Source organism: Myotis yumanensis, unplaced genomic scaffold (genome assembly GCF_028538775.1).
Source record: "Myotis yumanensis isolate MYYU_CA2020_CCGP unplaced genomic scaffold, mMyoYum1.0.hap1 SCAF_186, whole genome shotgun sequence".
NCBI lineage: Eukaryota > Metazoa > Chordata > Mammalia > Chiroptera > Vespertilionidae > Myotis > Myotis yumanensis.
The window spans coordinates 28,944-30,537 of record NW_027223937.1 but is presented as its reverse complement, the minus strand read 5'-3'; the positions used below and the strand labels follow the sequence as shown (position 1 = coordinate 30,537).

The 1,594-nt window shown below is 44.0% G+C and overlaps 1 protein-coding gene across 1 annotated transcript; it reads left to right on the top strand.

Moving 5' to 3' along the window:
• Positions 1-221: 221 nt before the first annotated feature.
• LOC139001220 (olfactory receptor 52K1-like) lies at positions 222-1,166 on the top strand. Its single transcript, XM_070402947.1, has one exon. It carries the CDS (start codon positions 222-224, stop codon positions 1,164-1,166), a length of 945 nt encoding a protein of 314 aa, XP_070259048.1.
• Positions 1,167-1,594: the final 428 nt, after the last annotated feature.

The following is a 1,594-nucleotide window of genomic DNA, read 5'->3' as shown; positions in this document are numbered from 1 at the left end:
TGTGATATCAGTTCTAATCATCTTTAATATTCTATCTACTCAATGAAATTTAAACTTCCTTGAGGTAATAAAATATGGATTATGCTTTTCCATTTTTATGAGGCCTAATAACTGATTATATTTAAGGTCTGGCAATGGGAACAAGAGCTAATCCTCCCAAGAAGGTATATATAGAAGGTGAAGGGGTCCACAAAAACTGACAAGGGAAATTTCCAGAAGTCATGTCAGCCTCCAATATTACCTCAACTCATCCAGCTGTCTTCTTGTTGGTAGGAATTCCAGGTTTGGAGCACCTGCATGTCTGGATCTCCATTCCTTTCTGCTTTGCCTATACTCTGGCCCTGCTAGGCAACGGCACCCTCCTCTTCATTATCCGGGCTGATGCAGCCCTTCATGAGCCCATGTACCTCTTTCTGGCCATGTTGGCAACCATTGATCTGGTCCTTTCTTCTACAACACTTCCTAAAATGCTGGCTATTTTTTGGTTTAAAGATCGAGAGATCAACTTCTATGCCTGCCTGGTCCAGATGTTCTTTCTCCACTCCTTTTCCATCATGGAGTCAGCGGTGCTGCTGGCCATGGCCTTTGACCGCTATGTGGCCATCTGCAAGCCACTGCACTACACCACGGTGCTGACCAGGACCCTTATCACCAAGATTGGTATAGCTGCTATGGCTCGGGCTGTGACACTAATGACTCCACTCCCCTTTCTGCTCAGGCGCTTCCACTACTGCCGAGGACCCATGATCGCCCACTGCTACTGTGAGCACATGGCTGTGGTAAGGCTGGCCTGCGGGGACACTCGCTTCAACAATATCTATGGCATTGCAGTGGCCATGTTTATAGTGGTGTTGGATCTGCTCTTTGTTATCTTGTCTTATATCTTCATCCTTCAGGCAGTTCTACAGCTTGCCTCTCAGGAAGCCCGTTACAAGGCCTTTGGGACATGTGTGTCTCATATAGGTGCCATCTTGTCCACCTACACACCTGTTGTCATCTCCTCAGTCATGCACCGTGTGGCTCGCCGAGCTGCCCCTCATGTACACATACTCCTTGCTATCTTCTATCTTCTTTTTCCACCCATGATCAACCCCATCATCTATGGGGTCAAGACCAAGCAGATTCGTGATCATGTGCTCAGTCTATTCCGGAAAAAGGCTATGTAGATGCATACTTTTTTCCTTACTCACCAATCCAATACTGAGTGGGTGCTGGATTGAAGCATAGATGAAAGATTTCAAGTAGGAAAATTGCAGTCTCTATGTTTGTTAATTCTCAATAATGACAAGGAAAATGAAGTGCCAATCTCACAGATTCACCAATAAGATCAAAACAGGTGTGTCCCACAGTCTGTCTGATAGCAGAGGTTTGACCTTCCTATTTTCATAGACTCATCAGATGGTTAAAAAAACAAGAAACCTTCCAAAGTGCTATTGTCATATCAGTGAAAGATAGTAGGAATATTGGCTGAGACTGGGTGAACTCTTCATCCAGACTATGAATGAGGAATTGAACCCAAATTTTGTTATCCAAAGGCTAAAACCACATATAGTACTGAAAATAATTCCTTATCTCTTTTGATAAGTGGTTTTCA